This window comes from Callithrix jacchus, chromosome 13 (genome assembly GCF_049354715.1).
Source record: "Callithrix jacchus isolate 240 chromosome 13, calJac240_pri, whole genome shotgun sequence".
Lineage (NCBI taxonomy): Eukaryota > Metazoa > Chordata > Mammalia > Primates > Cebidae > Callithrix > Callithrix jacchus.
Genome location: NC_133514.1, coordinates 47,843,132 through 47,868,653, shown reverse-complemented (window position 1 = coordinate 47,868,653; position 25,522 = coordinate 47,843,132). Strand labels below are relative to the sequence as shown.

Here is a 25,522-nt window from a genome sequence, read left to right as displayed (position 1 = left end):
CCACTTCCTCAAGTTTCCTAAACTGGTAACAGCTCATTCTGATCTTTACTCAGCATCTTTTTAGCATTAATGCTTACAGTTTCCACTTCCTGGGTTTTGTTTGTTTGTTTGAGATGGAGTCTCTCTCTGTCATCCAGGCTGGAATGAAGTGGTTCGATCTCTCTCACTGAAACCTCCATCTCCCAGGTTCAAGGAATTCTCCTGCCTCAGCCTCCTGAGTAGCTGGGACTACAGGTGCACACCACCACACCCAGCTAATTTTTGCATTTTTATTAGAGATGGGGTTTCACCACGTTAGCCAGGCTGGTCTGGAACTCCTGACCTCAGATGATCTGCCTGCCTTGGCCTCCCAAAGTACTAAGATTACAGATGTGAGCCACTGCGCCCAGCCTACACTGTCTTTATGACCTTTTATTTTCACGGTACACTGAAACTGCACTAGGAGTACAGCTCAAGTAAAACAATCCATGTGCACATGGCAAGAACTGAATGAACAGCTCAGTGAGAGGTGGATGGGGTTGGGGTGTGAATTAAACCCCTTAGTCTGCTCCTAGTAAGAGTAAATGCCCAGTATAGTGGTGTGGGTGGCTAGACACTAAACAATAGTGATATATAACATATGATGATAGGAACAAAAATAGGCATTAAGCAACCTATGTTAAATACACACACGAAGTATCCTGGGATCTATGGGAATTCAATTTATGGATTAAATAGGTTGCAATAAAAATGTCAAAGGACTAAAGTTCAAAATAATGTATTTAAGGGCAGGCTGGACAGAAGTGACAACATGCATTAATTTTTACAAACCTACTCCCCTGTGAAAGAATCCTGTCAATCCAATAATAAGTGTTGGCAAGGATGTAGAATAATTGGTACATTGCTGGGGGGAATGCTAGTGGTGTTGCCTCACTCTGCAAAAAGAGTTTGACAGTTCCTCAGACATTAAACATGGAGTTACCATGTGACCCTGCCATTCTCCTCCTAGGTATGATATCCAAAGGAACTGAAAACATGTCCATGCAACAACCTGTATATGAATGTTCACAGCAGCATTATTCATAATAGCCAAAAACTCCACTGAGGAATGGATAAAGTCTATATGTACTCTGGCCTGGCATCATCGCTTCTAGAAATGTACTCTATAGATATAGTCACACATGTAGACAGACACATACAATGATGCTACTGCAGCCATTTGCAATAGGGACTGGAAAACTCCCAAATAACCATCTATTTATTACCACTAAATAAATCATGATGCAGCCATACAATGCAACCATCAAAAAATTAATCAGCAGGGCACAGTGGCTCAGGCCTGTAATCTCAGCACTTTGGGAGGCCAAGGCAGATGAATCATGAGGTCAGGAGTTCGAGACCAGCCTGGCCAACATACTGAAACCCCGTCTCTCCTAATAATACAAAGATTAGCTGTGCATGGTGGCACACACCTGTAGTCCCAGCTACTCAGGAGGCTGAGGCAGGAGAATCGCTTGAACCCAGGAGGTGGAAGTTGTGGTGAGCTGAGATGGTGCCACTGCACTCCAGCCTGGGTGACAGAGAAAGACTCTGTCTCAAAAAACAAAACAAAACAAACAAAAACCGAGAGAGAGAGATTTAAATTGAAGGATGAAAATCATTACCAAGGGAGGGAGTCTCTATAAAACTCATTTAATTATGTTTGGAAGTATACATGCACTGCTTTTCTTTTCTTTTTTTTTTTTTTTGAAACAGTCTCCCTCTTTTGCCAGGCACCAGGCTGGAGGGCAGTGACGGGATCTCAACTCACGGCAACCTCTGCCTCCTGGCTTCAAGCAATTCTTCTGCCTCAGCCTCCTAAGTAGTTGGGACTACAGGTGCGCACCACCATGCCCAGCTAATTTTTGTATTTTAGTAGAGATGGGGTTTCGCTATGTTGGCCAGGATGGTCTCCATCTCTTGACTTCGCCTGCCTCAGTCTCCCAAAGTGCTGGGATCACAGGCATGAGCCATCATGCCCAGCCATGCACTGCTTTTTAAATTAAGAAAACAATAATGGAGGGAAAAACACGTTGGGAAGGAAGGGACTAGTTGCCATTTGCTAAGGACAGACCTCAAGCCTTCCCCCAAAGCCCAATAAAAATAATCTGAACACTGCATCTGAAGATACTTTAATTGGCCTTGTATATCACACTGCACCAGACTGATTAAGTATCATTTTTTCCAGGAAGCCAAGACTATCACTGAGGGACACCTAGAGAAGTCACAGGGAGAGGTGACTATAACCTTTACTTCCCTGGAGCTCCTTACATTAAAACTGGACCCTTCCATTATTAGAGCTTGAAATCTGATAGCATTTTTATTTCATATAATGCACTTCTCCTCAGTATTCTGCTTGTTTACATTTTTCTGAAGTTAATTAATTGTTGACTGTCTCACAGTCACATTTGATCTCCATCAAGGAGAAACATTTATTTACTCTAATGACTTTGCTGTCACAAACCTTCTTACTAAACATTCTTCAACAGGGACTGTCTAAATAGGTTAAAAAACATTTAAATCGCCGGGTGCGGTGGCTCACACCTGTAATCCCAGCATTTTGGGAGGCTGAGGCGGGTGGATCACGAGGTCAAGAGATCGAGACCATCCTGGTCAACATGGTGAAACCCCGTCTCTACTAAAAATACAGAAAGTTAGCTGGGCATGGTGGTGCATGCCTGTAATCCCAGCTACTCAGGAGACTGAGGCAGGAGAATTGCCTGAACCCAGGAGGCAGAGGTTGCAGTAAGCTGAGATCATGCCATTGCACTCCAGCCTGGGTAACAAGAGTGAAACTCCGTCTCAAAAATAAAACATTAAATCTCTATATACACTTAAATCCATATGTACTTTTAATGGCTTTATTCATAAAACAGTATGTACACTGGCCTAAGTGGTAATTAAAATTAAGTAAGTCTTGTATGCACCAATTCAGAACAATCATTCTAACAAAAAACACTATGAAAATGGAACCATGTGCACAACATGTTGTGTGCTACTTGCACGTGTATGGTAGAGAATATACAGCATACATAGTATGCATGCAGGAACTGGGCAGAATAGTTGCCTCTAGAGAAGGACCCCTGGACGCTATAAAACCAACTTTTCTGTATATACTCCTGTGCACCTTTAGAATTGGAGCTCTGTACCATATAAAATGAATTATTTGTCCTAAAATTAAATGCCATTCAACAGAGATCATTTTTAAGAGGTATAAATAATAACAGGCAGAAGCAATGTGTAGGCACACCCGCTCCCAGCCCCACCCATCCTCGGCGAGGCCCTCTCTTCGGAAGTGCACAACGTTGGAAGGACCTGGTTCTCAGCCTCAGCAGGCTTCACACCTCCTGCAGTGCCACTGTGCACCCAGGCCCCCCCTTCCTCTGCCTGCCCTAGCTCCCAAAGGCCACCCACCAAAGCTGACAAACCTGCTCTGCTCTCAGCTTTGTTTCAAATGGATCTTAGTTTCCAGACCATCCATGAACCTGGAATATTATTTCTCCTTAACATCTGCGTTTGTCCTAACACTCAAAGTTCTCGCCACTCCAGCTCACCTGGTTTATCAAAGGCTAAGGGAGGGAAACACTTTTTAATAATGCCATGCTCCGAGGTTGACACATTCCCCACCACAGAAAGACTGGCAACTCCCTCAAAACCGTGGACAGCTCTGCTGTTCACACAGCGTTGCCACATACATCAACACATTTAATGCCTTTACATGCATCACTGTCAATCCCAGCAAACCTAACAGCTGCCAAATTGGATTTACAAGTCTCAAGAACGGTCGAATCAGCACTGACAGAACAGCTATTGAAGGGCTGCTAGGCTACCAGCTCTGGCTGGCAGGGATTTCTCAAGTGACAACCCGGGCATTCGGCTGGCTCGAATGCCATTAACGTGACACCTTCCTTCTCGAGGCCCCGGAGGGGAGCAGACCACGGGAGGCGGAGACCTGCGGGGGGCGCGCTGGGGACCAGGGTGCGGGACCACCGGGAGAGGGTCTCGGGCTTCCGCGCTGGGCGGGGAACGCGGCGCCCCCTGGACCCGGAGGCTACGGAGCAGCGGGGCTATAGCCAACGCCAAAAAGGGGCAGCTCCCGTGCCAGGCACGTTCAGCGCACTCGGTGAATCCTCTGGGACTGATTCAAGGGTTGTGACTTGCGCGAGGGCCAGCCCGGCTGGCAACCCCGGGAGGCGGAATCCACAGGCTCTCAGAAGCAGCCCGCGGGGAGGACCTGCAGGTTTGAGGCGCTCCCAACCAAGAAAGGTGACCCTCCGTTCATTTCGCTGGAGGAGGGTGCACCGGCTAAAGTTACAGCTCGCAGCCCACGCAACTGGAAACTTGGGGTGGGGGGCGCTCCCCGGGAGCCGGGCTCCTAAAGGGGGTGTGGCGGACGCAGCGTTTAGGAGGGTGGGCGCGGAGGCGTTTCGGCCAGCCCCCGGAGGCCCGAGGCAGCCCGGGAGGTGATCCAGGGTCCCGCGCCAGGTGCGGCCGTCTGGGGCCCTCCGCGCACCCCCTGGCCGGCTCACCAGTGATGTCCAGGTACATGTAGTCCTCGGAGTCCAGGCGGCGCGGGTCCTGCGGCGCGGAACTGCGGCTCTTCTTCACACCCGGCGAGGTCGACGAGCAGCGCGGCGAGGTCGACCCCAGCTCCCTCTTTCGCTTCCTGGAGGCGGCCGCAGCCCGTCAGGGGGCCACTACCATGGCAGCGCGCACCCGCCCGCGCGTCCGCCGAGGCTCTCGCCAGCCCCGCTAGGGCGCTCGGGGCAGCGGGCGCAGAGCGGCGCTGCGGGGACGGTGGGCGGCGGCGGAGCCCTGCGGGAGGCGGCCGCGCAGGAGCCGGAGGAGGGGCCCGGCCCACAGCGCCTGCTCCGCTCCCTCCCGCCGCCGCCGCCGCGGAACCCGCGCCGCAGCCCTCGCTACAGCGCCTCCCGCCACTGCCGGCAACCCCAGCCCGCCCCCAGGTTCCCTCAGCCCGCTGGCGCGGCCGAGGCGACCGGGCTGCCGCTGGCTGCCGGGGCTGCCCGGAGTACCCGTGCGCGTCCCCCCCGCTGACGCGGACGTGGACGCTGCTGCGTAGGCGCCTGGGCACAGCGGGACGCGGCTCGCGGGGACCCTGGGAGGGCTGCTCCGTGGCGCTTTATTCACAAAAAAGGGCCCACATCCCACCTCGGGGCCCCGTGCCGAGGCCTCTGATTGGGCGGCAGGACGTGACGTCACGGAAACGGGGCCTTTCTACAGGCAGGTACTCGGTGACACCATAAAGAAAACTCTGAGCGGTTCCGCCAATCAGAGATCAAGTGTGCTTGCGACCTTCGCCAGCCCCCCAACTTTTGTTTCTTCTGTATCCTCCGGGTGCCAGCACCCCAGGTCCCAGCTGACTTTAGTGAGTCACTAGACCTTTACACATCCCCACCCTAGTAACAACTCCAGGTCTTTGGCATATAGATCTTAAAGAAGTTCTTGGATTTCCTTGTAATTTGCGTCAAGAGAAAGGGACTTTTGCCATGGCTGCCAGCTTGGAAGAGTATGGCCTTATTACATTACCTGCAGCTATATAGATTTAAACTAGAGTTGATGTCAGAACTTTAGTAAAACTATTTAAACAACTACATTCCATTTATCGACCTATGCCCAGCCTTCTAAAAGACCAAGCAAGGGCTTCTTAAGGACCCAATAAAACTTCCATGGAAGCACAATATGCCCTAGTGGTTCGCACCTCAGTTTCTCACCTCAGAATCCAGCACCCACATTAACTCAGTAATTTTATATGCTCTTTGCTGTGTGTATCCGAGGTGTAGACAGGTCCAATTATATTATGAAATGTTGAAGCAAGGGGCAAATTTAGTCCTTGAACTTTTTTATCTGGCACGCTGTAGGGTCATATCCTCTTCTTTTTCTACTGGGTTAAAATAATACTCTATCTTCCTGGAACATGACCAAAAACTGTCATTTGAGAGGGCCTTTAAACAATTGTCAGTGGTAGCTTCTAAAAGAGTGAGAAGATTGGAGGGAGGGCAGTGTTTAGATTTCCTGGCCCCAAATTCTACATTTCCAAGCAATCCCTATTTTTCACCAGCAGTTTAACGTTTTATCCTGCAATTCCTCAGTTAACTGCCAGCCTGGGGAAAAGAAAGATGAATTTGACTAAGGCCCCTTGGAAGCCATTCAGAAATGCAAATTTTCATAGAGTATCAGGAAAGGGCTCTCAGACTTCTATAGTTGTGGGCTTTTGCCTTAAGTACTGCTAAATAAGGAAGTAGGGTAGGGGGGCTGTGCCTGAAGCTAGACATCAGCAACTATTTAAGCACTTTTTATTAAGGTTGGTTCTCATGTTCATTCTTCCTCTGTTTCCTCTAAGGAAATCAGTGAAGGCCTTAAATTTAATATGATCTACATGTTTGTAGGGGCAGCAAAGAAGCTAGAGAAGTGGGAGGCTGTACAGTGCTGGGCAAATAAATCTTAGCAGAAACCGTAGGGTCACAGTCCTTTGTTTTGACCTGGAGGAGGAGGAGACCTTTCAGACTGGCCAAGGGGCTCAGTATTAGAAAACCACCCAGTTCCCCAGACTACCAGAGATTTTAAAGGAGTGGGTCTTGTTTTGAATAGATATTACAAGGGAGTGGTTCGTGCCACTCCCTAGAAGTACAGAAAAATAAATTCCTCCATGACATTTGAGTCTTTTGAGAGTAACTTGTTTAAATGTTGGGAACCCGGGAGATGGAGGTTGCAGTGAGCCAAGACTGTGCCACCGAACTTTAGCCTAGGTGACAGAGCTAGACTCCGTCTCAAAAAAAAAATTATCCTTTGCCCACTTTTGAATGGGCTTGTTTGTTTTTTTCCTGTAAATCTGCTTGAGTTGTTTGTAAATTCTGGATATCAGCCCTTTGTCAGATGGGTAGACTGCGAAAATTTTTTCCCATTCTGTTGGTTGCCGATCCACTCTAGTGACTGTTTCTTTTGCCGTGCAGAAGCTGTGGAGTTTCATTAGGTCCCATTTGTCTATTTTGGCTTTTGTTGCCAATGCTCTTGGTGTTTTGTTCATGAAGTCCTTGCCTACTCCTATGTCCTGGATAGTTTTGCCTAGATTTCCTTCTAGGGTTTTTATGGTGCCAGGTCTTATGTTTAAGTCTTTAATCCATCTGGAGTTAATTTTAGTGTAAGGTGTCAGGAAGGGGTCCAGTGTCTGCTTTCTGCACATGGCTAGCCAGTTTTCCCAACACCATTTGTTAAACATGGAATCCTTGCCCCATGGCTTGTTTTTGTCAGGTTTATCAAAGATTGTATAGTTGTATGTATGTTGTGTTGCCTCCGGTGCCTCTGTTTTGTTCCATTGGTCTATATCTCTGTTTTGGTACCAGTACCATGCTGTTTTGATTACTGTAGCCTTGTAGTATAGTTTGAAATCCGGTAGTGTGATGCCCCCCGCTGTGTTCTTTTTGCTTAGAATTGACTTGGCTATGCGGGCTCTCTTTTGGTTCCATATGAAGTTCATGGTGGTTTTTTCCAGTTCTGTGAAGAAAGTCAATGGTAGCTTGATGGGGATAGCGTTGATTCTGTAAATTACTTTGGGCAGTATAGCCATTTTCACGATATTAATTCTTCCTAACCATGAACATGGAATGTTTCTCCATCTGTTTGTGTCCTCTCTGATTTCGTTGAGCAGTGGTTTGTAGTTCTCCTTGAAGAGGTCCCTTACGTTCCTTGTGAGTTGTATTCCAAGGTATTTTATTCTTTTTGTAGCAATTGCGAATGGCAGTTCGCTCTTGATTTGGCTTTCTTTAAGTCTGTTATTGGTGTAGACGAATGCTTGTGATTTTTGCACATTGATTTTATATCCTGAGACTTTGCTGAAGTTGTTTATCAGTTTCAGGAGTTTTTGGGCTGAGGCGATGGGGTCTTCTAGGTATACTATCATGTCGTCTGCAAATAGAGACAATTTGGCTTCCACCTTTCCTATTTGAATACCCTTTATTTCTTTTTCTTGCCTGATTGCTCTGGCTAGAACTTCCAGTACTATATTGAATAGGAGTGGTGAGAGAGGGCATCCTTGTCTAGTGCCAGATTTCAAAGGGAATGCTTCCAGTTTTTGCCCATTCAGTATGATATTGGCTGTTGGTTTGTCATAAATAGCTTTTATTACTTTGAGATACGTTCCATCGATACCGAGTTTATTGAGGGTTTTTAGCATAAAGGGCTGTTGAATTTTGTCAAATGCCTTCTCTGCGTCAATTGAGATAATCATGTGGTTTTTGTTTTTGGTTCTGTTTATGTGGTGAATTACATTTATAGACTTGCGTATGTTGAACCAGCCTTGCATCCCTGGGATGAATCCTACTTGATCATGATGAATAAGTTTTTTGATTTGCTGTTGCAATCGGCTTGCCAATATTTTATTGAAGATTTTTGCATCTATGTTCATCATGGATATTGGCCTGAAGTTTTCTTTTCTCGTTGGGTCTCTGCCGGGTTTTGGTATCAGGATGATGTTGGTCTCATAAAATGATTTGGGAAGGATTCCCTCTTTTTGGATTGTTTGAAATAGTTTTAGAAGGAATGGTACCAGCTCCTCCTTGTGTGTCTGGTAGTATTCGGCTGTGAACCCATCTGCACCTGGACTTTTTTTGTGAGGTAGGCTCTTAATTGCTGCCTCGACTTCAGACCTTGTTATTGGTCTATTCATAGTTTCAGCTTCCTCCTGGTTTAGGCTTGGGAGGACACAGGAGTCCAGGAATTTATCCATTTCTTCCAGGTTTACTAGTTTATGTGCATAGAGTTGTTTGTAATATTCTTTGATGATGGTTTGAATTTCTGTGGAATCTGTGGTGATTTCCCCTTTATCATTTTTTATTGCATCTATTTGGTTGTTCTCTCTTTTATTTTTAATCAATCTGGCTAGTGGTCTGTCTATTTTGTTGATCTTTTCAAAAAACCATCTCTTGGATTTATTGATTTTTTGAAGGGTTTTTCGTGTCTCAATCTCCTTCAGCTCAGCTCTGATCTTAGTAATTTCTTGTCTTCTGCTGGGTTTTGAGTTTTTTTGATCTTGCTCCTCTAGCTCTTTCAATTTTGACGATAGGGTGTCAATTTTGGATCTCTCCATTCTCCTCATATGGGCACTTATTGCTATATACTTTCCTCTAGAGACTGCTTTAAATGTGTCCCAGAGGTTCTGGCACGTTGTGTCTTCATTCTCGTTGGTTTCGAAGAACTTCTTTATTTCTGCCTTCATTTCGTTGTTTACCCAGTCAACATTCAAGAGCCAGTTGTTCAGTTTCCATGAAGCTGTGCGGTTCTGGGTCGGTTTCTGAATTCTGAGTTCTAACTTGATTGCATTATGGTCTGAGAGGCTGTTTGTTATGATTTCAGTTGTTTTGCATTTGTTGAGCAGTGCTTTACTTCCAATTATGTGGTCAATTTTAGAGTAGGTGTGATGTGGTGCTGAGAAGAATGTGTATTCTGTGGATTTGGGGTGGAGAGTTCTGTAAATGTCCACCAGGTTTGCTTGCTCCAGGTCTGAGTTCAAGCCCTGGGTATCCTTGTTGATTTTCTGTCTGGTTGATCTGTCTAGTATTGACAGTGGAGTGTTAAAGTCTCCCACTATTATTGTGTGGGAGTCTAAGTCCTTCTGTAAGTCATTAAGAACTTGCCTTATGTATCTGGGTGCTCCTGTGTTGGGTCCATATATGTTTAGGATCGTTAGCTCTTCTTGTTGTATCGATCCTTTTACCATTATGTAATGGCCTTCTTTGTCTCTTTTGATCTTTGTTGCTTTAAAGTCTATTTTATCAGAGATGAAAATTGCAACTCCTGCTTTTTTTTGCTTTCCATTAGCTTGGTAAATCTTCCTCCATCCCTTTATTTTGAGCCTTTGTGTATCCTTGCATGTGAGATGGGTTTCCTGGATACAGCACACTGATGGGTTTTGGATTTTTATCCAATTTGCCAGTCTGTGTCTTTTGATTGGTGCATTTAGTCCATTTACATTTAGGGTTAATATTGTTATGTGTGAATTTGATACTGCCATTTTGATTCTAAGTGGCTGTTTTGCCTGTTAGTTGTTGTAGATTCTTCATTATGTTGAAGCTCTTTAGCATTCAGTGTGATTTTGGAATGGCTGGTACTGATTGATCCTTTCTATGTGTAGTGCCTCTTTTAGGAGCTCTTGTAAAGCAGGCCTGGTGGTGACAAAATCTCTGAGTACTTGCTTGTTCGCAAAGGATTTTATTCTTCCTTCACTTCTGAAGCTCAGTTTGGCTGGATATGAAATTCTGGGTTGAAAGTTCTTTTCTTTAAGAATGTTGAATATTGGCCCCCACTCTCTTCTGGCTTGTAGTGTTTCTGCCGAGAGATCTGCTGTGAGTCTGATGGGCTTCCCTTTGTGGGTGACCCGACCTTTCTCTCTGGCTGCCCTTAGTATTGTCTCCTTTATTTCAACCCTGTTGAATCTGACGATTATGTGCCTTGGGGTTGCTCTTCTTGCGGAATATCTTTGTGGTGTTCTCTGTATTTCCTGCAATTGAGTGTTGGCTTGTCTTGCTAGGTGGGGGAAATTTTCCTGGATGATGTCCTGAAGAGTATTTTCCAGCTGGGATTCATTCTCTTCGTCCCCTTCTGGTACACCTATCAAACGTAGGTTAGGTCTTTTCACATAGTCCCACATTTCTTGGAGACTTTGTTCATTCCTTTTTGCGCTTTTTTCTCTGATCTTGGTTTCTCGTTTTATTTCATTGAGTTGGTCTTCGACTTCAGATATTCTTTCTTCTGCTTGGTCAATTCGGCTATTGAAACTTGCATTTGCTTCGCGAAGTTCTCGTATTGTGTTTTTCAGCTCCTTTAATTCATTCATATTCCTCTCTAAGGTATCCATTCTTGTTATCATTTCCTCGAATCTTTTTTCAAATCTTTTTTCAAGGTTCTTAGTTTCTTTGCATTGATTTAATACATGATCTTTTAGCTCACCAAAGTTTCTCATTATCCATCTTCTGAAGTCTAATTCCGTCATTTCGTCACAGTCATTCTCCGTCCAGCTTTGTTCCCTTGCTGGTGAGGAGTTTTGGTCCTTTCTAGGAGGCGATGTGTTCTGGTTTCGGGTGTTTTCCTCCTTTTTGCGCTGGTTTCTTCCCATCTTTGTGGATTTGTCCGCTGGTCGTCTGCGTAGTTGCTGACTTTTCGTTTGGGTCTCTGAGTGGACACCCAGAATGTTGATGATGAAGTATTTCTGTTGCTTGGTTTTCCTTCTACCAGTCTAGCCCCTTCGCTGTATGACTGTTGAGGTCCGTTCCAGACCCTGCTTGTCTGGGGTGCACCTCTAGTAGCCGTGGCACAGCGAGGGATGCTACCAGTTTCTTTTTCTGCTCTCTTTGTCCCAGGATGATGCCTGCCTAATGACAGTCTTTTGGATATAGAGGGGTCAGGGAGCTGCTTGAGGAGACAGTTTGTACTTTATAGGGGTTTAATTGCTGAGCTGTGCACTCTGTTGTTCATTCAGGGCTGTTAGGCTGCTATGTTTGATTCTGCTGCAACACAGCTCATTAAACAACCCTGTTTTTTTCTCAAATGCTCTGTGTTGAGGGGTTTGGGCTTTATTTTTGGATGTCTGATCAGGTGTTCTGCCCAGCTCAAAGGCAGACTAGCCACTGTTTGGCTGCCGAGGCTCCGCCCTGCTGTTGTGTGATTTGCGCTGTTCCTGCCGGCTCTGCTGTGGTCTCCGCCACGCCCTGCGGCGGAGTCTCTTCGTTGTAGCGTGTTGCCTCAGCAACGGCAGGCTGCGTCAGCAGTGGGCGTGTATCTCAGTAGGGACGGGTTGCCTCGGCAACGGCTGGCTGCGTCAGCAGTGGGCGTGTATCTCAGTTGGGGCGGGTTGCCTCGGCAACGGCTGGCTGCCTCAGCAGTGGGCGTGTATATCAGTTGGGGCAGGTTGCCTCCGTAGTGGTGGACGCCCCTCCCCCACAGAGCGTCTCGGACAGTCTGCCCGGGATAGTTTGAAATCGCGGTTTTGTTCGTCCCACTGGGTATCCCAAACGATCTGTCCCTGCAATCCCCTGGGCTGGGCTACTGTGCAAGTCTCGTTCAGTCTCAAGTCCAGCCCTCTCAAGTCTCAGGTTGCCGGTTCAACAAGGCACCCGGACAAGCGCGCCCTGTGGGGATTGCTGGGTAGGGCCGGCCGCCGCCGCCCCGGCTGCCGGCTTCGCCAGGCAGACCTACTGCCTGGCGTCCCGTGTCTTTTTATACCTGGGAGTTTCCCCGTTCTGTGGGCAACAAAGATCAGTCTGGAAATGCAGCACTGACTCACCGTTTGCGAATTCAACGCGGGCTCCAATCCTGGGTTGTTCTCACAGCGCCATCTTGAGTCCCCTCCGTAAAATGAATTGCAGCCCATGATTCTAAGTCAATACTAGAATATTTAGTTTCTCAGCATTAGGAACGTGAACACATTTTCTTTCCTACAAAGATGACAGAAAGATGCTTAAGTTGTTTATCTGTGGTCACAGGTCTCTCTACCAGAATGTATCTGATGCTATATTTTACTTTCATAACTACACAGCATTCATTGATAATTTTTTCCAATGCATTTTGAAAGCATTTGCTTTTGCTTAATTTTCTTATTGTGTGGCAAATTACTAATTTGCAGGAGGTCTTTCTACTTGCCAATATAGTCAAGGGCGACAAATACCAAAATCTGTGAGCTTTCAATCTAGAAAAATGAAGTGGAAAGCCCACTGAATTCAGCAAAAAGTGGGATGAATGTTATGCTAACGAGACATGGATACATGTTGCTTGGAAATATGAAGTTTTTCCTCATTTACATAAAGTCAGTAGACAGGGTTGCATTCAACTTACTTTTGGGGAGGGGTCATATATGGAGTGGTCTCACTCTGTTACCCAAGCTGGAGTACAGTAGTGCCATCCCAGTTCACTGCAGCCTTGACTTTCAGGGCTCAAGTGATCCTCCCACCTCCACCTCCCGAGTAGCTGGGACCACAGGTGCATGCCACCATGCCCAGCTAATTTTTTCTTTTTTGAGAGTATGTCACCCAGGCTGGAGTACAGTGGCATGATCTTGGCTCACTGTAACCTCTGCCTCCTGGGTTCAAGTGATTTTCCTGCCTCATCTTCCCAGGTAGCTGGGATTATAGGTGCCACCAACACACCCAGCTAATTTTTGTATTTTTGTAGAGACAAGGTTTTGCCATGATGACCACGCTGGTCTTGAACTCCTGAAATTAGGTGATCTGCCTGCCTTGGCCTCCCAAAGTGCTGTGATGAGATGTTTCCATGTTGCCCAGGCTAGTTTTGAACTCCTGGGCTCAAGTGATCCTCCTACCTGGGCCTCCCAAATTGCTGGGACTACAGGCATGAGTCACCACACACAGCCACATTTGGCATTTTAAATCCTTAGGAGTCAAAATCTGAAAATTGTTAGTGATTATAGGCTGCTCTTAGAGTGAAGTTAAATAACAATGTTATGTAATGATTTCTAAAGAAACCTTAAAAATATTCTGACTACTTACCTATTTTTAAAAGTGGCATTGTGAGAAGATTGGCATAATATTTAAAATCATTTTCTAGAAACAAGTTTTATGGCTGGGTGCAGTGGCTGGTGCCTGTAATTCCAACAGCACTTTGGGAGGCCAAGGAGTGCGGGTCACCTGAGATCAGGAGTTTGAGACCAGCCTGGCCAACATGGTGAAACCCCATCTCTACTAAAAATGCAAAACTTAGCTGGGCATGGTTGTGGGAGCCTGTAATCCCAGCTACTTGGGAGGCTGAGGCAGAAGAATCACTTGAACCTGGGAGGTGGAAGTTGCAGTGAGCCAAGATCATGTCATTGCACTCCAGCCTGGGAGACAAGGACAAGTGTCTCAAAAAAAAAAAAAGAAAGAAAAGAAAAGAAACAAGTTTTACTTCCATAAGAGCTTTGATCGAATACCTCATCATGATGAATAAGGCTGATTACACTTGTGGTCTTTGTGAGCCACTTTAAAAAACTAGATGCAAACCTTTGAACACGTCCATCCATGATTCCTCTAAGGCCTTCTTCAAATTTGCTGTGAGATTTGCTGCACGGTGAAAGGACAGTTTATCATTTCTGCCCTCTTTTGTTAGTTACCCTGACATTCTTCCTGCCCTCCCCAAATAGTTTCTGAATGATTAAAGGCAGAAATGCTGCCTCACCCATCGTTTAAATCTCCAAGGGTACCAACACATAGGCACTTGAAACCATGTTTTCCTTATCAGACCACATCACCTGTAGGGCCATCGACAGTACAGATCTCTTCTTTTCTTTTTGTTTTTCAAAGAATAAAATATATATTTAACAGAACAAAAGGAGACACCACTTAAGTTTCCCCTTTAGCCAACAGGAAGAATTTCCACATAGAAAAATTTAAACTTTTAAATCATTTGTGTTTTAAACATAATACAGACTTAGAAATTGTTCAACATTAACCCATAATCCCATCCCTAGCATAAAAATCAACCCCAAATCCAGAAGTCACAGTTTTTTGTTTCTAAAAATTCCACAGCACTGAACCTGATCTTCATGTCAGGCTGACAGCAAGTAAGAGGTCCCTAACATAAGCAATCCCCAGCATGGAATGGAAGCAGAATCAACGCTATGTCTCTTTTCAACCTGGCAGCACTAGTGCGCCTCTGAGGTCAGGTCCATGAGATTTGCCTCCACACTAGGGCCCTAGAAGGGTGAGCTGACCCTTTCCCTCATCCACCCCCTCGAAGGATGTTCAATAAGCACCTGGGAATTGACTTTTCTTGGTAAAAGGGTGCTGGTAACAGCTGTCAGGGCCAAGGCAATTATGAGAAGTTCTGTTCTCTGCTCTTTGGATGAACTGTGTAAAAACATTTCTTTTAAAAGACACAATGTTAAAAATATTTTTTTAATGTCTACAAAATCTGGAGAGCTGCCTTTTTCTCAAAGGGTAAAGCCTGTAGGGTGGTGGGAAAAGAATCGAGGGCCCAGAATTACAACTCTGCAACGAGATAGAGATGCCCTTGAAAACGTGTCACATTCTTTCTTTTTATTTTTATTATTTTTTATTGCATTTTAGGTTTTGGGGTACATGTGAAGAACATGCAAGATAGTTGCATAGGTACACACGTGGCAGTGTGATTTGCTTCCTTTCACCCCTTCACCTATATCTGGCATTTCTCCCCATGCTATTTCTCCCCAACTTCCCAACCCCCACAGTTCCTCCCCTATTCTCCCCAACAGACCCCAGTGTGTAGTGCTGCTCCCCTCCCTGTGTCCATGTGTTCTCATTGTTCAACACCCACCTATAAGTGAGAACATGCGGTGTTTGATTTTCTGTTCTTGTGTCAGTTTGCGGAGAATGATGGTCTCCAGATTCATCCATGTCCCTACAAAGGACATGAACTCATCGTTTTTGATTGCTGCATAATATTCCATGGTATATATGTGCCACATTTTCCCTGTCCAGTCTATCATCGATGGGCATTTGGGTTGATTCCAGGACTTTGCTATTGTAAACAGGGCTGCAATGAACATTTGTGTGCACGAGTCCTTATAGTAGAACGAGTTATAATCCATTGAATATATACCCAGTAATGGGATTGCTGGGTCAGCAAGAGCTGAGGGTGACTGTGTGAGCAGGAGCTAGAGGGCTCCAGCTCCTGCTGCGGAGGTTGTTACTGTGCCCCACCACGTGCCAGAATGTCAGGCTTTAGGGCAGTTGCCACAGGCCCCAGGGGCATCAGGGCTCTGCCTCGGAACCAGAGCTGGTTTTTCGACTAACTTCAATCTGGAGAGACAGTGAGTTATCTAACTGGCTCTTCTTTTGGCAAGACTGCTCTTTTTCCTTAATCAGAGCCACCCATGCCCTTTGCAGCTCAGAGTTGTGTTCCTCAGCCTGGTGCCTTGTGATCCCTGTTCTTCATATTCTTTTCTTTGGTCTTGGGTGCAGATCCAAAATGAGTCCAAAATTACCTGATTTCTTCTCCCAAGTTTCAGAGTAGAGGCCTTTAATATCTTGCCTGGTAATACCTAGCCTCCTATGAACATCAGAAGAGGGCTCTCTCCGAACCACTGGGTTACAACTAAAAGCCTGTTCTGGAGAATATGGTCTTTTTCCTAACTGCTGGCATTTATCTGATTTAGTGTTGCTGACTGGTGGCTGTGGACACCAGTGCTGGTGTTTTTCATCTAATAGATGTCAGACATCTGCAAATTTCTCAGGTGGTGGTTTCTTACCAATTTGGTTTTTGATATTACTTGAAGATACGCTATGTACCCTCATGGAGTTCCTAATGTTATTCAACTGAGATTCCACTTAATCAGCATACATAGTCATTTTCATGCTTTTCTCTGGTGAAGCAGTGGAAGTCATCTTCAGTTCTAGATTATAGTCCATTTCATCTGAGTCTGAGTTGCTGGCACTGGATGGTCTAGATACGCTCTGTTCCCAGAACTCTTCGTGGTACTCTACCACCACTCCATCATCTGCATCCATGTCCTGGTCTTCTTCCTCCTCTTCCACCTCCTCCTCTCCCTCCTCTTCAATAGGTTCCTCAGGCACATTCACTAGTCCAGAATGTCAATGTTTATATGACGTCAAGCCAAAGCCAATCAGGGCTCTCTTCTTGATCATGTCCCGCTGATATCTTCACTTCCGTGAATTGCCAAGAATTTCTTTCATGCCTCCATAATTTGGATTCCCATATTTCATGTAATACTGACTTCTGGCTGCTCCAAGTTCCTTTTTGTCATCTTTTGTAGCAAATCTCATGAATACTCTATTTCCTTTAGCAAGTTTGTTAGGGGGACGAAGATCGTTTCTTAACAAAGACTCCTCTTCTACCTGAGACAGCGTATTCAACTCTACATCACTTGAGTTGCCATCTTCAACCTCTCCTTCTTCAGGTTCATCATCAACTGAACTGTCTTTCTGCTTGTTTTTTTTTTTTACTTTTGTTAGATGACTTGTCCTTACTGGCATCCCTGCTTCATTTCTTATCCTGTGCAGGCAGAGAGCTCATGTTGATAAGGACTCATAGCTGTCATTTCATCCAGCCAAACTACATTATAGGAGGTATCATCCAACCATTCGATGTGAGTGGGAGGAAATTCTTTTTTTATTTTTTGAGATGGAATTTCACTCGTTACCCAAGCTGGAGTGCAATGGTACGATCTTCAGCTCACCGCAACCTCTGCCTCCTGGGTTCAGGCAATTCTCCTGCCTCAGCCTCCTGAGTAGCTGGGATTACAGACACATGCCACCATGCCCAGCTAATTTTTTGTATTTTTAGTAGAGACTGGGTTTCACCATGTTGACCAGGATGGTCTTGGTCTCTTGACCTTGTGGTCCACCCGCCTGAGCCTCCCAAAGTGCTGGGATTACAGGCTTGAGCCACCGTGCCCGGCCTTTTTTTTTTTTTTGAGATGGAGTCTTGCTCTGTCACCAGGCTGGAATGCAGTAGCACAATCTCGGCTCACTGCAATCTCCATCTCCTGGGTTCAAACAATTCTTCTGCCTCACCCTCTCGAGCAGCTGTGACCACAGGAGCATGCCACCACACCCGGCTAATTTTTTTTGTATTTTTAGTAGAGATGGGGTTTCACCATGTTGGCCAGAATGGTCTTGATCTCTTGACCTTGTGATCCACCCGCCTTGGCCTCCCAAAGTGCTGGGATTATAGGCGTAAGCCACTGCACCTGGCCGAGGATATTCTTTAAAATAGGAAAAGACATCTTGGGTGCTCGTCTCATCTACTCTGCAAATATAGATTGTTTCCAGTCTCACTTTGGGGATTGCTTCCTTCATCATGTCCCAGTGCAAGGCTACATTTCTTTGGGCAAAGTTTACTTCTGATAAAAAATGGAAGTGCTTGGCTTGCTGTTCTTTCTTTTCAATTGCTTCCTTGGAGGTGACATCAATCCCAGTGATGAAGCTGCCAGCCTTGTTTTCATATCTTCTGCTTGTGTCCAAGGTCAGTTCCTTCAGCGAGCACTGCACCGGCATCATCTCTAGCTCACCCTCCTCCACCTCCATGGGCTCCAGTTCACCACGGTCTACAATGGACTCTGCCTCAGGGGACAGGAGCCATGGGCCCTGCACAGCTGCCATTGCTGCAGACTGACAGTACAGACTCAAACAAGAAAGGTGCTACTGTAGCACTCTGGTGGGGGAACTGAAAGTAGACCTTAGTAAAGTTGCATGCTATTTTTTTGCTTGTTTATGTTTCAAAGACAGGGTCTCACTCTGTCACCCAGGCTGCAGTGGAGTCCTCCGGCCTTAGCCTCCCAAGTAACTGGGACTAAAGGCACACCACCACACCTGGCCATTTTTTTTAATTTTTAATTTTTTAGAAACAGGATCTTGCTACATAGCCCAGGCTGGTCTTGAACTCCTGGACTCAAGCAATTCTCTTGCCTTTGTCTCACAAAGTGATGGGACTACAGGTGTGAGCCTTTGTACCCAGCCTTATTTTAACCTTTCAGTTTCTTCTTTTTTTCTTTTTCTTTTTTTTTTAAGATGGAATTTCACTCTTATTGCCCAAGATGGAGTGCAATGGTGTGATCTTGGCTCACTGCAGCCTCCACCTCTCAGGTTCAAGCAATTCTCCTGCCTTATCCTCCCTGGTAGCTGGGATTACAGGCATGCACCACAATGCCCAGCTAATTTTATATTTTTAGTAAAGTTGGGGTTTCTCCATGTTTATCAGGCTGGTCTCAAATTCCCAACATCAGGTGATCTGCCACCTTGGCCTCCCAAAGTGCTGGGATTGTAGGTGTGAGCCACTGTGCCCAGCTCCTTTCAAAGTTTTTAAAAGTCTGTTGATTTGAATCTTTTTCCTGTAGTAATCTGTAACTGTGAGTATAACAGCTCTCAGCATGTTTGGTGAGTCCTTCTAGCAAATTATCAAACCTGAGTGTGATTTTTGGAAACCATCTGTAATTGGTGTCAGAAATGGGGGTGGGCTTGTGCATTGTACCCTCTAACTTTGTAATGGTTTATCTCCTTTGCCCATTTATCTTATTATGTTGTCTTATTTTTAAAAATTGACTTGTAGAAGTTCTGATATATATTTTGTATTAATATTTTTTGTAGTTATATGCTTTGTGTATATATATGTGTGTGTATACATGCACAGACACACACACACACACACATATATGCCAGGTGTGGTGGTGCATGCCTGTAATCCTAGCACTTTGGGAGGCTGAGGTGGGTGAATCACCTGATATCAGGAGTTTAAGATCAGCCTGGCCAACATGGCGAAACCCCATGTCCACTAAAAATTATAAAAATTAGCAGTGTGTGTAGCAGGTGGTGCCTGTAATTCTAGCTATTGGGGATGCTGAGGCAGGCAGAATTGCTTGAATCTGGGAGGTGGAGGTTGCAGTGCAGTGAGCCAAGATCATGGCACTGCACTGCACTCCAGCCTGAGCAACAGAGTGACTCCATCTCAAAAAAAAAAGGTGGTTTTTTTGGGGGGTGGGGGGGCAGGTGTTTTTGAAACAGGGTCTCCCTCCGTTACCCCAGGTTGGAGTGCAGTGATATAATCACAGCTCACTGTAGCCTCGATTTCCAGGGTTCAGTCTTCTGGCAATCCTACCTCAGCTTCCCGAGTAGTGTGATTACAGGCATGCACCATTATGCTCAACCCTGTACATTTTTAAGCTGAATTTAGAGTAGCATTCACAATAATGTTAGATGTTTCACCTTTGAGAAAATATACTTCCAAACCTTTTGCTTTGACTTTGTAAACTGGATGAAAAGGTAATAATTAGCTCCTTTTATTTAAAGAAATAAATGTAATCGAATTTTCTATTTAAAACATTTGATAATACTGATATGAAACTGGCAGCCTGTAACTTTTTTCAGAAGTTTCTAACAGAGCCAGTATAGGAACAACGACTACACTTCACTTTTAGTATGTGCATAAGAAGAGTTGGGGCCGGGTGTGGTGGCTCACGCCTATAAACCCAGCACTTTGGGAGGCTGAGGTGGGTGGATCCTGAGGTCAAGAGATCGAGACCATCCTGGTCAACAAGATGAAACCCCGTCTCTACTAAAAATACAAACATTAACTGGGCATGGTGGTGTGTGCCTGTAGTCCCAGCTACTCGGGAGGCTGAGGCAGGAGAATTGCTTGAACCCAGGAGGTAGAGGTTGCGGTGAGCCGAGATCATGCCATTGCACTCCAGTCTGGGTAACAACACTGAAACTCTGTCTAAAAAAAAAAAAGACTTGGACTTGAAAAAGAATTATTAATTAGAAAAACCTTTTGGCCAGGTGCAGTGGCTCATGCCTGTGATCCCAGTACTCTGGGAGGCCAAAGGAGGCAGATCCTTTATGGTCAGCAGTTTGACCAGCCTGGTGAAACCCTGTCTTTACTGAAAATACAAAAATTAGCCTGGCGTGGTGGCATGCACCTGCAATTCCAGCTACTTGGGAGGCTGAGGCATGAGAATCACTTCAACCGAGGAGTCAAGTTTGCATTGAGTGGAGATCACACCACTGCACACCAGCCTGGGTGTCAGAGTAAGAAAAGCAACAAAATAAAAACTCTAAATAAAAAAATAAAAATTATTCTTTGATCGAAATAAAAATGATTCTCCACAGAATGATGCATCTATGTACTTTCTTCAACTGCATATCTTAAATTGTCTTCTTAATTTAAAATAGCCATTAACTTTGAAGTAAATGTATCCGAAGATTTACTTCTTTAAATAGTGTGTCATGTGGTGATACATCTTTGTCCCCCATGGTAAATGACAATGTGAAAAAACATTTTATGCAGGTTGCCAGCTTATCATCAATTTCGTAAATAAAAGGTTTTTTGTTTAAAAAATTAAACCATATCTTTTCATTTTATTGAAATTCTCGTTTCCATAGCAGTTCATCACACAAGCCATACGATAAATTTCCTCACTAGGTTTTCTTGGACATGGATGGATTTGACCTTATTCTTTAAATCTTATAAGGTTTTAGCCCTTTAAAAGTCCCCAATCTCACGCCTGTAATCCCAGCACTTTGGGAGGCTGAGGCCAGTGGATTACGAGGTCAAGAGATCAAGACCATCCTGGCCAACATGGTGAAACCCATCTGTATTAAAAACACAAAAAATTAGCTGGACGTGGTGGCATATGCCTGTAATCCCAGCTACTTGGGAGGCTAAGATGGAGGAATTGCTTGAACCCAGGAGGTGGAGGTTGTGGTGAGCTGAGAATGCACCATTTCTCCCCAGCCTGGGCAGCAGAGAGAAACTCCATCTCAAAAAATAAGAAAAAATAGTTCTCAGTCTCAGGCACAGGTCTTAGGTCCTACTTTATGCTGGTCTTAGTTTTATTTTACTATTTATTTATTTACTTATTTTGAGACTGAGTTTCGCTCTTGTTACCCAGGCTGAAGTTCAATGGCGTGATCTCAGCTCACTGCAACTTCCACCTCCTGGGTTCAAGCGATTCTCCTGCCTCAGCCTCCTGAATAGCTGGGACTACAGGCACATGCCACCATGCCCAGCTAATTTTTGTATTTTTAGTAGAGATGGTGTTTCACCTTGTTGACCAGGATGGTCTCGATCTCTTGACCTCGTGATCCACCCGCCTCGGCCTCCCAAAGTGCTTGGATTATAGGCGTGAGCCACCAGAGTTTTAATTCTCTAGTGAACCAGGTCTTTGAATTGGCCAAGCCTTCTCTAATTCCTGGGTTGAATTCCTGCTCTGCAGTGCAGTCCATGGCTTCCAAGCATGCTCTTCAGCCCAGTTCCTGCTTGGTTTCAGCCCTAGTGGTTTCTTCTTCACTTTGTTCAGTAAGCTCAATTTGAAAAACATATTGTTTCTTCCCTGCAAAATGGGGATGATGATGATAACAATATCAGTTCCATAGAGTTAAATGAACATAAAGCCCTTGGAATAGTACCTAATAAATCATTACCACCATAACATGTGTGATGATATTATTTATTTTTATCCAATGTTTCCAGGTTTTTATGAGAGAGGCTTTTCAGAATTTCAAGTCCAGTATATAACTGGATGTGGAGATATGTTTATAAAGTTAATAGTACATGTTACAGGTAACTTTTTTTTTTTTTGAGACGGAGTTTCACTCTTGTTACCCAGGCTGGAGTGCAATGGTGCCATCTCGACTTACCGCAACCTCCGCCTCCTGGGTTCAGGGAATTCTTCTGCCTCAGCCTCCTGAGTAGCTGGGATTACAGGCACGCACCACCATGCCCAGCTAATTTTTTGTATTTTTAGTAGAGATCGGGTTTCACCATGTTGACCAGGGTGGTCTTGATCTCTTGACCTCGTGATTCACCTGCCTCGGCCTCCCAAAGTGCTGGGATTACAGGCGTGAGCCACTGTGCCCGGCAATTTCTTTTTTTTAGACAAAGTCTTGCTCTGTCACCCAGGCTGGAGTGCAATGACACAATCTTGACTCGCTGCCACCTCTGCCTCCTGGGTTCAAGCAATTCTCCTGCTTCAGCCTCCTAAGTAGCTGAGATTACAGGCAGGCAGCACCACACTCAGCTAATTTTTTATTTTTAGTAGAGATGGGGTTTCACAATGTTGGCCAGCTGGTCTTGAACTCCTGACCTCAGGTGATCTGCCCGCCTCAGCCTCCCGAAGTGCTGGGATTACAGGCGTGAGCCATTGCACCTGGCCTATAGGTAATTTTATGTTTAAAAAATTGGGGTTGGCAATTTGTCAGTACACTACACTTTTGTACGTGTACCTTCCTGAAGCCACATCATAAACAGGTATTTATCTTAGAAAAATGTGTTGCACATTTATAAATACAGTTGATCCTTAAACAATGTTGGGGGTAGGGGTGCCAATCCCTTACACAGTCAAAAATGTGCATATAACTTTTGACCTCCCCAAAACTTAACTACTAATAGTCTACTTTTGACCAGAAGCCTTACCAATAATATAAACTATTCAATAGCATATTTTATATGCTATATTTATTATATATTTGTATTGTTACAATAAAGTAAGCTGGAGAAAAGAAAATGCTATTATGAAAATCACGAAGAACAGAAAATATATTTACTTCTCATTAAGCAGAAGTGGAACATCATAAAGGTCTTCATTCTCTCTGTTTTTCCTGTGACAGTCTTGTTCTGTCACCTAGGCTGTAGTGCAGTGGCATGATCTCAGCTCACTGCAACCTCTGCCTCCCTAGTTCAAGCCCACTCTCTTGCCTCAGTCTCCCAAGCAGCTGGGATTACAGGTGTGTGCCACCAAGCCCAGTTAATTTTTGTATTCTTAGTAGAGATGGGGTTTTGCCATGTTGGCCAGGCCGGTCTCAAACTCCTTGCTTCAAGTGATCTGCCCACCTCAGGCTTCCAAAGTGCTGGGATTACAGGTGTGAGATGCCACACCCTGTTGAGATTTTTTTTTCTTTGACCCATGTGTTATTTAGAAGCTTTTTTTTTAGATGGAATTTTGCTCTTGTTGCCTAGGCTGGAGTACAATGGCATGATCTTGGCTCACCGCAAACTCTGCCTCTCGAGTTCAAGCAATTCTCCTGCCTCAGCCTCTTGAGTAGCTGAGATTACAAGCTCATGTCACAATATCTGGCTAATTTTGTATTTTTAGTAGACAGGGTTTCTCCATGTTGGTCAGGCTGGTCTTGAACTCCCAATCTCAGGTGATCCATCCATCTTGGCCTTCTAAAGTGCTGGGATTACAGGCATGAGCCACTGTGCCTGGCCACAGAAGTAGGTTTTTAATCTCCAAGTATTTGGGGATTTTTCCAGTTGTTGTTTTTCAGTATAATTCCATTGCTGTCTGGGAGCAGGCATGGCATGAGTTCTATTATTTTACAGTTTGTTATGGTGTGTTTTAGGGTTCAGAATGCAGTCTATCTTAGTGAATGTTGAATGTGAGCTTGAGAAGAATGTGTGCTATTCTGCTGCTGGATGAAGTAATCTGGAAATGTCAATTATATCCAGCTTAGTAATGGTGCTGTTGAGTTCAACTACGTGCTTAGTGATTTTCTGCCTGCTGAACCTGTCCATTTCTGATAGAGGGGAATTGAGGTCTCCACCTAACAGTGGATTCATTTATTTCTCTTTGCAGTTCTATCAGGTTTTACTCTGTTGTCAGGAGCATACACATCAAGAATTATTATTATTATTATTATTATTATTTTGCTTAAAAACAAAAACAAAAACAATTTTATTTGACAAAAGACAAAGAAGTTATTTACGGTAGTTTTTGCTCAAATAATCCAATGGGACAACTGTGCTTCTCCTCCAGCTTTATCTTACAAGCAAACCCAAGCAGAGTCTGCCCTACCCCAACACCCTATTTTACACAAGGGGGAAATGCCAACCAGAATTCAGCAGCATGGCTGCCTCACCCCTCACCACCCTCCATTGCTCAGTGTACTGTGGGGAGGGAAAATCCCACTTCAGCCCAGTATACTTCCAGAGTTCTCTACTACAGAAATCCTGCAACAGTTGCATCAGACCTGGGCTCACTGACAGGGCTGGGATGGAAGAGGCTGGGCAAATGGCAGCTTCAGTTAACCTGGAAGCAGCCATGTTCATTCTTCCCCACTGGGCCTCAGGAGGGTGAGGATCCCTGATCCTCCTGGGGCACACAGGGAGAGGGCAAGGAAGAAAGAAGCCAGAAGGAGGCAACACAGAGAGCCCAGGAAACTGGCCCACCTGGAAAGAGCAAAACTCCCTCTCCTTAAGCAATCCATTCCCACTCCCTCAGCAATTTTTGTGTAAGCTTGTGAGGCAGCAGTTTTAAGTCTAAAATCAGCAAAGGTGGGCCACCAGTCTTCCTTTACTATTAAAAAAAAGCACAAAACAGTTTAAATTTAAATGAGAAATTTCATTTTTATTGAATAAAAACATGATTATACAAACATTAAAATGTATTCAAATATTTGAATATGTTAAATTTCTTTGCAACTTTATATGCTTTATATAAAAGTATTGAGTTCAAAGCAATATTATGCTCAGTAATAATTACCAAAATTCTGATTTTGCTCTACTTTTATTCAGGATTTCTGGGACACTTCCCAACTAAACATATTAAGATTCTATAAAAATAAAAGATGACAACAGTCTTCCAAGTAAGAGCAATTTGGGGGTAAGAAATAGCAATTCTCTCAGAATGCACAACTAAACCACAGGACACATTTAAGTTACAAAGTTTTTATAACTTTATTTTATTTTTCATTTTATTTTTTTTGAGACAGAGTTTCACTGTTGTTACCCAGACTGGAGTGCAATGGCCCGATCTCGGCTCACCGCAACCTCCACCTCCTGAGTTCAAGCAATTCTCCTGCTTCAGCTTCTCGAGTAGCTGGGACTACAGGCACGCACCACCAGGCCCAGCTAATTTTTGTATTTTTAGTAGAGACGGGGTTTAACCTCATTGACCAGGATGGTCTCGATCACCTGACCTCGTGATCCACCCACCTCGGCCTCCCAAAGTGCTGGGATTACAGGCATGAGCCACTGCACCCGGCCCCTACTTTTCTTTTTCTTTCTTTCT

At 44.8% G+C, this 25,522-nt stretch overlaps 1 protein-coding gene and 1 pseudogene across 1 annotated transcript in view; both read right to left on the bottom strand.

Moving 5' to 3' along the window:
• LOC118146673 (uncharacterized) overlaps positions 1–15,750 on the bottom strand; it is a 98,011-nt gene extending 82,261 nt beyond the window's left edge. Inside the window, exons 1-2 of the mRNA XM_078346875.1 lie at positions 15,689–15,750; positions 4,548–5,156 (exon numbers count right to left, since the gene is read on the bottom strand). Coding sequence (XP_078203001.1) covers positions 4,548–5,156; positions 15,689–15,750 — 671 coding nt within the window. The remainder of the gene's footprint in view (positions 1–4,547; positions 5,157–15,688) is intronic.
• On the bottom strand, positions 15,750–18,119 carry LOC100405135 (nuclear cap-binding protein subunit 3 pseudogene; annotated as a pseudogene).
• Between the last annotated feature and the right edge of the window lie 7,403 nt (positions 18,120–25,522).